The 13150-nt window shown below is 42.8% G+C and overlaps 1 protein-coding gene across 5 annotated transcripts in view; it reads right to left on the reverse strand.

The window, feature by feature from the left end:
• The window catches only part of LOC139535494 (roundabout homolog 2-like), a 270018-nt gene that overhangs the window by 77467 nt on the left and 179401 nt on the right, over positions 1 to 13150 (reverse strand). For all 5 annotated transcript variants that reach the window (XM_071334954.1, XM_071334937.1, XM_071334946.1 and 2 more), the window contains exons 8-9: positions 12386 to 12557; positions 731 to 936 (exon numbers count right to left, since the gene is read on the reverse strand). In XM_071334954.1, the coding sequence (XP_071191055.1) occupies positions 731 to 936; positions 12386 to 12557 (378 nt within the window). The remainder of the gene's footprint in view (positions 1 to 730; positions 937 to 12385; positions 12558 to 13150) is intronic.

Consider the following 13150-nt stretch of genomic DNA (forward strand, 5'->3'; position numbering starts at 1 on the left):
TCTTAATACTTTCCGAATGCACTGTATGTATATTTTTAACTTTGAATCAATCAATCAATCCAAACTGTGCAGATTCAATTTGATGAATGGAAAGAGACATCTGGTACAAAACACCAAAATGTCGAATGAAATTCAGAGATTCGATACTGGGTAAGCCTACAAGATAGGGAGGGATGTGTTTTTACATTTATTGTTATTTGTCAATTTCGATCTGTCCCTTACATGGTTGCATTCCCCCCAATCACTGTCCTTGGGTTAGAGCATCTCTAAATGCTGCCTAGGCGAATGGCTCTAAATGACAGCTTTAAATGACTTATAAAAATCAATACCCTCTATTCATCTTTAAAGGCAACCTGCCTGCACTTGTCTATTTGAATTAGATCCAACTGACATCAGATGGGAATTTGTCTCTCCTCTCTCTCACAAGCAATATAAAATAATGGATAAAATAAAATAAAAAATGTGAGGCAAGCGCATAAACACACGTAAGCACGCACGCACACACACACACAAACCTTAACAACCTGCCTTTGAGAATAGAGAGAAACTGTAAAGAATGGGCAGTTTATTGAAAAGAAGGCAATGAAAGTAGAGAAGCAGAGAGAGAAAAGATGGAGTCACTATGGCAGGCAGACTCATGGCCAAATCAATCATGAGTGAACACAGTGTGGAGGCTTGCTGCTGTGACTGTGTGTATTGTGTTTGTACAGCATCAGTCCTATGAACCCACCCTGGTGCTTTGGATCTGCAGGCTGCCAGGCTCCAGCAGGGCCATGCGAAGGTCCTTCCCCAGCAGACTGAGGCCATCCCTCAGCCAGGTAACGGTGGGCTCCGGGTCCCCTGACGCCTGGCACCTCAGCAGGGCCACACCCCCAACAGCCTGCGTCTGGTTGGACGGGCCCTGCCGGATGATGGGCGGGGGGCGGTCCTTTGAGGCTGGAGAAAAACAAGGAATCACAATGAAAAAATTTAAACACAAACTATGAATTACAGTTTAGTGCTATACTAAATTACAAATTTGACCCCATAAACGTTCATGAATTTATCATTGGAGGCGCTAGGTCTTCTTGATGTATCTGTTGTGATAGGGGGTACCTGTTTTGGGGGTCGTTTGCAGGTTTCTGATAGTGTGTGCTAATGGCACCACATCACACCATAGCGCTCTATTTACAAGGTGTAGAATAACGATGGCTCGCCTATGGCGCTAATTACCCTGCCTTCCTCATAACACATTCACACCTTCCCTCCCTCCTTCCTTCTCTTCCTCCTTCTCTTCCTCCTCTGACTCACTGCTGCACCTCACAGCCCCCTCCCCCAGACAAGAAACAAGCCACTGCATTTCTGGGGTGTTCAATCTTTTAATATTGTCTCTTCTTCCCCTGCTTATCAGTGCTGTTAGTCTCAACTCAGACAGAGTATTTGCACCAGGTTCTAGAGCTCTAAAATTCTATCACAGCTCCTTCAGACTCAGAGGACACAGTCACTAAACCAGAAATGCAGAGAAACCAATCAGACACCAGCCTTTATAGAGTGAGACATCCTTTTACTCTGCTAACTTTCCTGCCGAGACCTTTATACTATACCCACTGTATACGTAATAATTGTCAGCACCGCATTGTATGATTAATATTGAACAATTGCTAGACTCAAAAAATATGACTTAACTGTAATCAGATGCTATAACAAAATATTACTTCTTTCTTGCATCATTTTTCCAGCCAGACCGCTCAAGATTGTACGCCTGTCCATGTCCTGAGGACATCTGTAAATGCCTTCGAAACCAGCCAATAGATCGCTATTACGATCAAGTAGGCTTGGGTTTGCTAAGGCATGGATAGCGGCGGTGGAATGGGAGAGTATATATGGATACGCCCGGTGCCCAAATTGATGACGTATGTCACGCAGCTGAGAGTGTAGATTTTTATTTATTTTATTTTTTATTTCACCTTTATTTAACCAGGTAGGCAAGTTGAGAACAAGTTCTCATTTACAATTGCGACCTGGCCAAGATAAAGCAAAGCAGTTCGACACATACAACAACACAGAGCTATACAGGGAGTAAAACAAACATACAGTCAATAATACAGTAGAAAAATAAGTAAGTGAGCAAATGAGGTGAGATAAGGGAGGTAAAGGCAAAAAAAAGAAAAAAAAAGGCCATGGTGGCGAAGTAAATACAATATAGCAAGTAAAACACTGGAATGGTAGATTTGCAGTGGAAGAATGTGCAAAGTAGAGATATAAATAATGGGGTGCAAAGGAGCCCCCCCCTAAAAAAAAATACAGTAGGGGGAGAGATAGTTGTTTGGGCTAAATTATAGATGGGCTATGTACAAGTGCTAAATTATAGATGGGCTATGTGAGCTGCTCTGATAGCTGGTGCTTAAAGCTAGTGAGGGAGATAAGTGTTTCCAGTTTCAGAGATTTTTGTAGTTCGCTCCAATCATTGGCAGCAGAGAACTGGAAGGAGAGGCGGCCAAAGGAAGAATTGGTTTTGGGGGTGACCAGAGAGATATACCTGCAGGAGGGCGTGCTACAGGTGGGTGCTGCTATGGTGACCAGCGAGCTGAGATAAGGGGGACTTTACCTAGCAGGGTCTTATAGATGACCTGGAGCCAGTCGGTTTGGCAACGAGTATGAAGCGAGGGCCAGCCAACGAGTGCGTACAGGTCGCGGTGGTGGGTAGTATATGGGGCTTTGGTGACAAAACGGATGGCACTGTAATAGACTGCATCAAATTTATTGAGTAGGGTATTGGAGGCTATTTTGTAAATGACATCGCCGAAGTCGAGTATCGGTAGGATGGTCAGTTTTATAAGGGTATGTTTGGCAGCATGAGTGAAGAATGCTTTGTTGCGAAATAGGAAGCCAATTCTAGATTTAACTTTGGATTGGAGATGTTTGATGTGAGTCTGGAGGGAGAGTTTACAGTCTAACCAGACACCTAGGTATTTGTAGTTGTCCACATATTCTAAGTCAGAACCATCCAGAGTAGTGATGTTGGACAGGCGGGCAGGTGCAGGCAGCGATCGGTTGAAGAGCATGCATTTAGTTTTACTTGTATTTAAGAGTAATTGTAGGCCACGGAAGGAGAATTGTATGGCATTGAAGTTCGTCTGGAGGGTTGTTAACACAGTGTCCAAAGAAGGGCCAGAAGTATACAGAATGGTGTCGTCTGCATAGAGGTGGATCAGAGACTCACCAGCAGCAAGAGCGACATCATTGATGTATACAGAGAAGAGAGTCGGTCCAAGAATTGAACCCTGTGGCACCCCCATAGAGACTGCCAGAGGCCCAGACAACAGGCCCTCCGATTTGACACACTGAACTCTATCAGAGAAGTAGTTGGTGAACCAGGCGAGGCAATCATTTGAGAAACCAAGGCTATCGAGTCTGCCGATGAGGATGTGGTGATTGACAGAGTCGAAAGCCTTGGCCAGGTCGATGAATACGGCTCCACAGTATTGTTTCTTATCGATGGCGGTTAAGATATCGTTAAGGACCTTGAGAGTGGCTGAGGTGCACCCATGACCAGCTCTGAACCCAGATTGCATAGCGGAGAAGGTATGGTGGGATTCGAAATGGTCGGTAATCTGTTTGTTGACTTGGCTTTTGAAGACCTTAGAAAGGCAGGGTAGGATAGATATAGGTCTGTAGCAGTTTGGGTCAAGAGTGTCCCCCCCTTTGAATAGGGGGATGACCGCAGCTGCTTTCCAATCTTTGGGAATCTCAGACACTCTTTCTCACGAAAGAGAGAGGTTGAACAGTCTAGTAATAGGGTTTGCAACAATTTCGGCAGATAATTTAAGAAAGAAAGGGTCCAGATTGTCTAGCCTGGCTTATTTGTAGGGGTCCAGATTTTGCAGCTCTTTCAGAACATCAGCTGACTGGATTTGGGAGAAGGAGAGATGGGGAAGGCTTGGGCGAGTTGCTGTGGGGGGTGCAGTGCTGTTGACCGGGTGGAAAGCATGGCCAGCCGTGGAAAAATGCTTATTGAAATTCTCAATTATAGTGGATTTATTGGTGGTGACAGTGTTTCCTATCCTCAGTGCAGTGGGCAGCTGGGAGGAGGTGTTCTTATTCTCCATGGACTATACAGTGGCCCAAAAGTTTTTTGAGTTTGTGTTGCAGGAAGCAAATTTCTGCTTGAAAAAGCTAGCCTTGGCTTTTCTAACTGCCTGTGTATATTGGTTTCTAGCTTCCCTGAAAAGTTGCATATCGTGGGGGCTGTTCGATGCTAATGCAGAACGCCATAGGATGTTTTTGTGTTGGTTAATGGCAGTCAGGTCTGGAGAGAATCAAGGGCTAAATCTGTTCCTGGTTCTACATTTCTTGAATGGGGCATGCTTATTTAAGATGGTGAGGAAGGCATTTAAAAAAAATAACCAGGCATCCTCTACTGATGGGATGAGATCAATATCCTTCCAGGATACCCCGGCCAGGTCGATTAGAAAGGCCTGCTCGCTCTAGTGTTTCAGTGTTTCAGGTTTGACAGTGATGAATGGAGGTCGTTTGACCGCTGACCCATTACGGATGCAGGCAATGAGGCAGTGATCGCTGAGATCTTGGTTGAAAACAGCAGAGGAGTATTTAGAGGGCAAGTTGGTTCGGATGATATCTATGAGGTTGCCCGTGTTTACGGCTTTGTGGTGGTACCTGGTAGGTTCATTGATAATTTGTGTGAGATTGAGGGCATCAAGCTTCGATTGTAGGATGGCTGGGGTGTTAAGCATGTTCCAGTTTGAATGAATGGATGAATGGATTCGGTTCAGTTAGTGGTCTTGATGAGAACTTCCCAGCATACTAGTTTATGCTGGCAACAACAGCAGTATGGCGCTAGTTAAAACTTGCAAAAGAAAGTGATGTTTATTTCGATGGTCGAGGGAGAAATAATTTGTCGTATTGCGGTCGACATCTGGATGTCACCGTGGCATGCCAATTAGCTAACATAATGACGAGAAGTTGCGAATGACCAGTGCAACAGTGTTCTATTGAGGCGCCTGCTAGCATCTTTTCTCCGGGCAACAGGTCTCCCGGAGCAATGCAATATGGTTGGGCTTAGAGGCTAGTGCTTGCCGACGTGTGCTGCTTCCCACTGGCCAGCAGTTGCCTCCCACCAGGTAGCAGCATAACATGTCACTGGCGGTAGCTAAATTGGGCAATTTGTTCCATCCCACTTGATTTTATTTAGAGTAGGATAACATCCTACACGAGAATTAACTTGTAATATTGGTATTTGATACTAGTCACCATGTGGATGTCAAAGTGATACAGTCTACTGCTCAATGGGGAGAGTTTGCACTGCAAGCTGGTAACACAACAACACAGGGCACAGTGTCCCTTCGATCCTGCTTGCCGCAGTAAGGAAAGGGAAGTAGCTAGATAGTGTAGCCAACATCAGGCCAGGGTGAAGGCTAAAGCACATTTATTGTAGTGATTTTCAACGAAAACTTACAACTACGGCATTAACGTCTACATAAAAAAACTATTCTAAGCACGCTCCCAAGTTCCAACTTTGGCAGGCAAGCAACTTCTTTTTAGCAACATCTATCAACTAGCAAGCTGGGAAGGGCTCAATAGGATGACTTACTGAACCGAATCTGTTTGTCTCCACTCTACTTTTGCTGCACCAAATATCTAATACATTTGGGCACTAGGCATGTCCGTATAGCCTCTCCCGGGTTCCGAAGGTCCCGTGTTCAATTCCAGTTGTAGAGGCAGTCAAACGAAGGCAGTCAAATTCCACGTCACCGTTTAGTCACGGTAATTAGGCTTCTCCAAGCTCTGATGCTGCTGATGGTCATTAGTAGCCTACCAAACTTGCTAACTGCCTGGTACTGCCTGGTACTCAGCACTCTATTGCCCCTGTAATCACGCTGACATCAATGCAAATGTCATCAAAAATTGAATCAAACACTTCATGAGAGCCCATGAGCTCATGTTACTATCTATAGGCGATGCAATTGCGTGAGAAAACAGTGACGGCCTCTATTAAAAAGAGGATCCAATCAGCTTTCTATAGGCCTACTATATTTATTTCTCAACTTTCCTAATACTAAGCACATTGCTTATCTTTACAACAAGAGTATAGCCTACCTGGCTGGCATGAAAATGAATCACGGGAAAAGCGTCCTCCATTCGCTATTTAAGTGCATAGATGACATGTATTTTTCCCCCCGCTGACCCTGTTTTGATACAGGTGAATGATAATGGTCCATTCTAAATCAAAACAAATTTCACACATATATTATTTAGTATACGTAAAGACAAGATTACCTTCTTGAGAATACAGGGGGTGCTATTTTCCCATTAGCATAATTTGCTCTACAGATTAAACTGCCTCTTATTCAATTATTGCTCTTACTATATGCATATAAATAATACCATTGGAAAGAAAACAATCTCTAGTTTCTAAAACCGTTTCAATTTTGTCTCTGAGTGATACAGAAGTCATTTGACAGCACTTTCCATGACCAAGAAGAAAAAAGCAAGATGTGTATGCCAGCTTCAACGCTCTGCCTATATATGGTCGTGCCCCCTATGACCCGAAACACACCTCATTGGCCTTCCTCTGGGTGTCAAGAGGACGTCAGAGGAAAAATATCTTGTTTATCTGGGACTGACGTGAAATGAGAGCTAATTCTTTGGCGTGACCGACAACTTCCGGTTCTCTAAATCGTGCGACTTGTAGCTGCGATTGTCTTCTGTTGTGCGGCCATTATGGATGAAAACTATCTCCGTCTCGAAGTTTGTTTGATACATGTGACCAGATCATCGTAATGTATGTTTTTTCAATATAGTTTAATCAGATTATTTGAATTTTTTCGGGAGTTTTGTGGTGTTCCGTTGTCTGATTTTATTTACGTTTGAGAGATCCGTGCCACTCGACCAGTACCTGTGCTAAATGGAGTGGGAAAGGAACAATTCTGAACGGAACCAACGACTCATCTTGACAAAGGACACTTTGATCAACATTCTGATGAAAGATCAGCCATAGTAAGACCCAATTTACGATGTTATATCATATCTGTTGTGCATGTGAACTGGCCGTGGGCGCCTAGCCGAATCTGCCTGGTATAGCTATGCTAATTTAGCGCTACATTTTGTTTTCGTTATAAAACATTTAATAAATCTGAAATATTGTTTGGATTCACCAGATGTTGGGCTTTCAATATCTGTACGCTGTGTATTTTTCTGAAATGTTTTAAGATGAGTAATTCGTTATATGACGTTGGTCTCTGTAATTGTTCTGGCTGGGTCAGCACTATTTCAGATTGCAGCTGCAATGTAGAACTGTGATTTATACCTGAAAAATGCAAATTTTTCCAAAAAAAAACTATGCTATACCATAAATATGTTATCAGACTGTCATCTTATGAAGTTGTTTCTTGGTTAGTGGCTATATATATTTTTATTTAGTCGAATTAGTGATAGCTACTGACGCAGGAAAAAACTGTTGGGAGTAAAAAAATCGTGTCCTTTGCTAACGTGGTTAGCTAATAGATTTACATATTGTGTCTTCCCTGTAAAACATTTTAAAAATCTGAAATGGTGGCTTTATTCACAAGACCTGTATCTTTCATCTGGTGTCTTGGACTTGTGATTTAATGATATTTAGATGCTACAAGTTACTTGTGACGCTATGCTAGCTGTGCTACTCAGTGGGGTGAGTTGGGGGGTGCTACCGGATCAGGGTTGGTGACTCGTGAGAAGTTAAGTATATTTAAAACCAAATACTTTCAGACTTTTAATCAAGCAGTGTTTTACTGGTTGACTTTCACTTTTACTTTAGTCATTTTCTAATGAGGTATCTTTACTTTTACTCAAGTATGACAATTGGGTACTTTTTCCACCACTGGGCCTATATGTTTTGATAAGACTGTATCACAACTAAAGTGGCCAAATAACTTCTTAAAATTAAACACATTAATCCACTTTACAATGAGTTTAGAGCATACCTGGCATACATAAGTAGCGCATGAGTTTCAAGTTTGGGGAAGATACTTTTCACCATAAAAATGCACCTTTATAATCAAAGCATTACATGCATAATCTCACTTTTGATAATGGTGTTTTCCCGCTAATGGAACATTCACGCTTATAACCTACTGCCATGTGTGCATTGCTGCGCTTATAATGTGAAGAAATAGCCTAATAGTTAACGAGATGTCAAGCTAAATGTTCTGATCTGTTGCGTCAGCCACATTGCTGTCACGATCGTCGTAACGTGGAAGAGAGGAGGACCAAGGCGCAGCGTGATAACAATACATCTTCTCTTTTTTTGAAGACGAAAACGAAACGAACACTGACAAACTATACAAAACAACAAACGACCGTGAAGCTATAAAACGAAAGTGCAGACACAAGCAACTAACGTAAAGACATAGACAATCACCCACGAACTACCTAATGAATATGGCTGCCTAAATATGGTTCCCAATCAGAGACAACGATAGACAGCTGTCTCTAATTGAGAACCAATCTAGGCAACCATAGACATACATACACCTAGACTGAACACTGCCCCATAAACATACAAAACCCCTAGACAATACAAAACACATACATCCCCCATGTCACACCCTGACCTAACTAAAATAATAAAGAAAACAAAGATAACTAAGGCCAGGGTGTGACAATTGCATTAAAAAAATGTATGCTAGTGGTTGCATTCATTTAGGATCTATTGCATCCCACAACTGTACCAGACTATGTTTAGAATATTTATTTCTGGCACAGAATAGAATAGGTAAACTTTTGTACTTTGGGGGATAGTAGATTGACATAGGCTAGTGCTTTTGCTGTTTGTTAGGCCAACTCATCTTGTTGGCTGACGAAAAGTAAATGTGGACAGTTCTTCCAATATCTTCAATATGCGCCTCGGAATTGGATAAGCACGCACGCAGTTGCGTCCCCGATGTGTCTGTCTTCACTTGTAGCCTGAGAGAAAGACACGATCACGTGATGGAGAGCCATGAGAGTGAGAAGTGATTCGGGGCACTTAGCACTCAGGGAGAAGGCAACAACTGGCCGCAAAAGTCATTAACTTTTTTTAGGGTGCATTATGGCCACACAAAGGGGATGCCGTCGTGAAATTAGAGGCATTATCAAGTGCTTGTCAACTTGTGAATGAGAGACTGATGAAGTGTGTACAGCCTGCGCAAAAAACAAAGCAGAGCTCATACCTTTCAAGCGACTTTTTTCAAATCATCATTAGAGTTGTGTCATTCAGCCTAAAGTTACATTAATAACTATAAATTAAACATATAGGAGTACCTATTTCTTTGCTACCGCTCAACATGCATGCAATAGACGCATGCACGCACTCCCTCAAACAGTTTGGAGAAAATATCCTTTCTATTTTATTCAGCTTAATTCAATTGTATTCTTCAGACTATAAAACAATATAAAATAATGCCCCATAATTCTAACCAAATCTTGTCTGCTAAATGAACTAGTGTAGCCCACAGCCACATGGCATAGCCAGATTAGGACCTAACATAAGGACAACTGAGAGTATGCTAATTTGTTCCTCTGAAATAAATTACATTTTCTTTATATCATATTTCTTTAGACCTGTCTAAAATAAATAATAGATTTCTTGTGAATGTGTTGGCTATATTACGTGGATTTATTAGCCTTTTTAAAATGTAGATGTTCCAAAGGTCTGCATCTGTGGCTTGTAGGCTATGTGTGGAAACTAGGAGATGCTAAATGTGTTTATTACCGTGAGATCGACAGTTATTTGCTTGACAACCACCGGGTGACGAAATTTTGTGACCACACAGCCCTAGTTTGGAGCAACGGACAACGGAACTATGCTGAGCAAAAAGTTCTACAGCTGCACCATCGAGAGCATCTTGACTGGCTGCATCACCGCTTGATATGGCAAATGCACCACCCTCGACTGCAAAGCACTACAGAGGATGGTACGGACAGCCCAGTACCGAGGTCCCTGCCATCCAGCACCTCTATATCAGGCAAACGTAAGACTGCTAAATAGTTAGTTAATGGTTCCTCTGCACTGACCCTGTCTTGCACTGACTCTATGCACACTCACAAGACAAAATATACACACTATATACAGACTCACACATATACCATACGGACCCACTCACACAAAACCCACACACATTCACTACTGTACATACGCACATAACACACAAATGCATACAGACACAACAAAAACACACAACACACAACAACCTCTCCCACAATGTGATCAAGACAAAGGAGATGATCGTGGACTACAGGAAAAGGAGGGCAGAGCACACCCTCATTCTCATCGACGGGGCTGTACTGGAGCAGGTTGAGAGCTTCAAGTTCCTTCCTGCCCACATCACCAACAAACTATCGTGGTCCAAACACACCAAGATAGTTGTGAAGAGGGCACAACAACACCTATTCCCCCTCAGGAGACTGAAAAGATTTGGCATGGGTCTTCAGATCATCAAAAAGTTCTACAGCTGCACCATCGAGAACCTCCTGACTGGTTGCATCACCATCTGGTATGACAACTGCTCGGCCTCCCGTACGGCCCAGTACATCACTGGGGCCAAGCTTCCTGCCATCCAGGACTTCTATACCAGGCGGTGTCAGAGGAAGGCCCTAAAAATTGCCAAAGACTCCAGCCACCCTAGTCAGAGACTGTTCTCTCTGCTATGACATGGCAATCGGTACCGGAGTGCCAAGTCTAGGTCCAAAACGCTTCTGAACAGCTTCTACCCCCAAGCCATAAGACTGCTAAACAGCTAATTAAATGGCTACCTGGACTATTTGCATTGACCTCCCCCCCTTTTTTTTATGCTGCTGCTACTTGCTGTTTATTATCTATTATCTATGCATAGTCACCTTACCCCTACCTACATGTACTTATTACCTCAATTACCTCGACTAACCTGTACCCCCGCACATTGACTCAGTACCGGTACCCCCTGTATATAGACTCGTTATTGTTATTTTATTGTTGCTCTTTCATTTTTTACTTTAGTTTATTTAGTAAATATTTGTTCTTAATTCTTGTTTTTCTTAAAACTGCATTGTTGGTTAAGGGCTTGTAAGTAAGCATTTCAAAGTAAGGTCTAATCTTGTTGTATTCAGCGCATGTGACAAATACAATTTGATTTGATTTGACATACTCATCATATGCTGTTGCTACTCTGTTCTTTATTTTAGTCTTATTATTATCTATCCTGATGCCTAATCACGTTACCCTGCCTTCATGTACATATCTACCTCAAATACCTCATTCCCCTCCCTGCACATTGATCTGGTACTGGTACTCCCTGTATATAGCTTCATTCTTGTATATTTCATTCATCTTGTCTTACTATTTGTATTTGTACTATTAGTTTTTAATTCTGTATCACTGGGCTCGTAAGCAAGCATTTCACTGTTAAGTCTACACCCGTTGTATTCGGCAGATGTGACAAATACAATTTGATTTGATTTACTTGATTTGAGCATTAGGAGCAACCCAGGGCGTCGAAAACACTTCAAAATTTGACCTTTGGAGCATCTTCAAAATTTGTGTCTGAATCTGAAGTCAAATTGGTAAAACCGTGAGCTCTTGTTGCATTTTTCACACTCAACCACTTGATCATTCCTTCAATCCCCTGTACTGTATACAGCAACACTATTTACATATTTTCCAACTCGCATGGCAAAGTATGTTCTCTTTCCAAAAAATCCTTTAGCAGATGTTAATTCAATAATGTGTTTGAGAGGAATCCAGGAAATGAGTGAGAAAGAGAGAGAGCGATGGAGACAGAGATAGAGAGCGAGAGAGAGAAAGAGAGAGCGAGAGAGGCATAAACAGCTCCTAACTGGCACTAGCTCAGCACTTAAGATAATGATGCTCTTTGAGAGGAGGAGAGAGGTGTACATGTGACCCTCCATCAGGGAGAGAGGTTTCATTTGAACAGTTTCTCTCTTTGCAGGCCTTTCATGGCCTCTCTCTGGTGCAACTTCCCACAGTGACATGCTAATGAAATGGATGAAGGCATTTGACCGATTAGCTCTTACACCTTTCAGCACATCTCAGCCAAGACAAGTGACAAGCATTAAACAGTCAGCCTCTGATGCATTTTATGCACCTTCAGTGCATGTGGTCAAGCAAGTGTGTGTGCTTGCACTTAGTTGTGCATTGTTCTCAGGCAAGGCGCACAATTCTGTTGGCAAGGATAGCTCTGCAGGTGCGCATTGGTATGACCACATCTGCCAGTGTATGTGGTGTGTGTGTGCGTGTGCGTGTGCGTGTGTGTGTGTGTGTGTGTGTGTGTGTGTGTGTGTGTGTGTGTGTGTGTGTGTGTGTGTGTGTGTGTGTGTGTGTGTGTGTGTGTGTGTGCGCATGTGTTTGTGCATGGCATGCTCTATATGCTCTCACCGTCTGCCACCTCTAGCTGAGCCTTGGCCAGGATGCTGCCGGCCACAGTGAGGGCCTGGCAGGTGTAGTAGCCTGCATCAGAGCGCTGTACGGAGGAGATGGTCAGCTCTCCACTCACTGCCACTGACACACGGCTGTCTCCCTGCGCTGGCTGGCTGGGGAACAGCAGATCCTGGTGAGATAACATAGATTCATTATGAAAAACAGCATGGTGTTTAGTCCTGTGCTCCATAGAAAACATGGCGAGATTCAATGTAGGCCTAAATGTTGCCGTTGATAGTATGAGTAAATAGTAAATCATAACTGTACTGTGCAGTTATGAGTCATAATTGCTGTCAGTGACAACCTTGGCAATACAATGTTATATAACAGTATAGTCCCAATCACCGTACATGTGCAAGGCAAGATCAGGCTGCATTAACTAAAAAGCAACAACAGGTCAAACCAATCATCTGAAGTCTTGCTCTATTTTACTAAATTTCCATTCTCAGTGTGTGTTCATTACTGACTAGGATGTTATGTCCTTAGTCCTCCTATTCACTCACTTGTCCTAGAAATGTGTGTGTAATTCAGTAGTAAGGGTTTGTGGTCCTCTATCTGCTCGGAGTGGTCGGTAATTTACACTGTGGGTGAGACGCAGTCAGCCCTGCCAGTGATGATGCCTTGCACTACGGGTCTTGAAGTTAAGTGAGTCCTCACGGCCGCCCACACATAGCCTTGAAATCTCTACCTCTTTCGCTTCAATTAGATTTTTTTCCCATTCCG

The sequence above is a fragment of the Salvelinus alpinus genome, chromosome 1, assembly GCF_045679555.1.
Source record: "Salvelinus alpinus chromosome 1, SLU_Salpinus.1, whole genome shotgun sequence".
Taxonomy (NCBI): domain Eukaryota; kingdom Metazoa; phylum Chordata; class Actinopteri; order Salmoniformes; family Salmonidae; genus Salvelinus; species Salvelinus alpinus.